This window comes from Perkinsus marinus (assembly GCF_000006405.1).
Source record: "Perkinsus marinus ATCC 50983 genomic scaffold scf_1104296971244, whole genome shotgun sequence".
Classification (NCBI taxonomy): domain Eukaryota; phylum Perkinsozoa; order Perkinsida; family Perkinsidae; genus Perkinsus; species Perkinsus marinus.
In genome coordinates, this window is record NW_003202145.1 from 1 (window position 1) to 1,293 (window position 1,293).

Here is a 1,293-nt window from a genome sequence, read left to right on the forward strand (position 1 = left end):
GAGGTAGCTCTCTAGACTCTTCTGGCAGCTCTCCAAGCCTGGCCCAACACTGGTAGCAGCTGCTGAAGGAGGTCATTCTGACAGCATGGCACGACCAAGGCGTGTCTCAGCCGACTTAGACATGATCTGGATCCAATCCTTATCGATCTGATGAACTTCTTCGCTTCCATCGGCATTTGCTTGGCGATATCACCACCAGTGAAGACCGACTCCAGACTAGTCCACAGCATCTGCACCTTCACCCACCGCTCTATAATGTCGCCGGCCTCACTCAAGCTTGTGATCATATTCTGAAGAGGCTCCTTGAACGGCAGAGAGTGGCGCATAGCGTTCATAGTATTCAGCTGCATCAGGGCTTCCTCCAGCATCTCCTGGATCTCGGCTACTCGTCCACCGGACAGGACACAGTCGTAATCCCGAGACTTCCACGAGCCAAACAGGAACGCCTCTTCACTCCATTGCTTCGTGATGTCTGCTAGACGCTTCTCGATGATCAGTTGCTTGTCTGCTGAGTCACAGATGTCCGTAACCTCATCGATGTGCTCCTGCAGATTGGCGTCGATCAAGCTTTGCAACATGAACATCTCAGAATCGACCTGAGCAATCGATGATAACACAGACTCGTTAGAATACACAACGCTTATCTCTCACCGGCAGCTCCTTGCCAGTGAGCTCCTGTACTTGCTGCCAATGCCTCGGCATAATAGACGGTTTGGCCAGCTCGACCAACAGCGGCAGAGCCTCCGAGAAGTCCTCGATCTCCTTCTTCAGCTCATGGTACGCCGGCCACTCTCGCAGCTGTTTCGGCATCTTCTTGCAACGGTTGCTGAATACTTCAATCTGAAAAGCATCGCTAGTGCGAAGACTGTCCATGTTCGATGTGCTCACCTGAGACCTCATGTCTTCGATATGCTGCGGCACTTCCGTCCAGAGATAGTCCTTCCACTCCTTGATGGTCTCCAAAACAAGCACGTACAAGTCATACAACTGGGCTAAGTATCCAAGCTCTTGCTTGGTCTTCTCAAGCTTGGGGTACTGTTGATGAGGCAGACCAAAGAGGTCCTCTCCGAGATAATAGATTTCTTGTTTCCTCGACCGAACTTCGAATTCCTCTTTGAACCGCTTGAGCCGCTCGACAGCTTCTCGTGGGGCTATACCGTTGACCATGGGGCCGTGGGACTCGTAGTTCTTCCGGAAGTCTCGTACCTAGAGCAACGAATAGTAGTCCTAGTCCGAAATCAACATTGCCACTTACGTCCTTCTTGAAATTATTGACCGTCTGAATGAGAGTCT

At 51.4% G+C, this 1,293-nt stretch overlaps 1 protein-coding gene across 1 annotated transcript; it reads right to left on the reverse strand.

The window, feature by feature from the left end:
• Nucleotides 1–11: 11 nt before the first annotated feature.
• Nucleotides 12–1,167, reverse strand: Pmar_PMAR016782 (axonemal dynein heavy chain, putative; the record flags this gene model as incomplete). The annotated part of the gene is made up of 3 exons (XM_002766983.1): nucleotides 12–596; nucleotides 652–840; nucleotides 889–1,167. 3 exons carry the CDS (start codon nucleotides 1,165–1,167, stop codon nucleotides 12–14), a joined length of 1,053 nt encoding a protein of 350 aa, XP_002767029.1.
• Nucleotides 1,168–1,293: the final 126 nt, after the last annotated feature.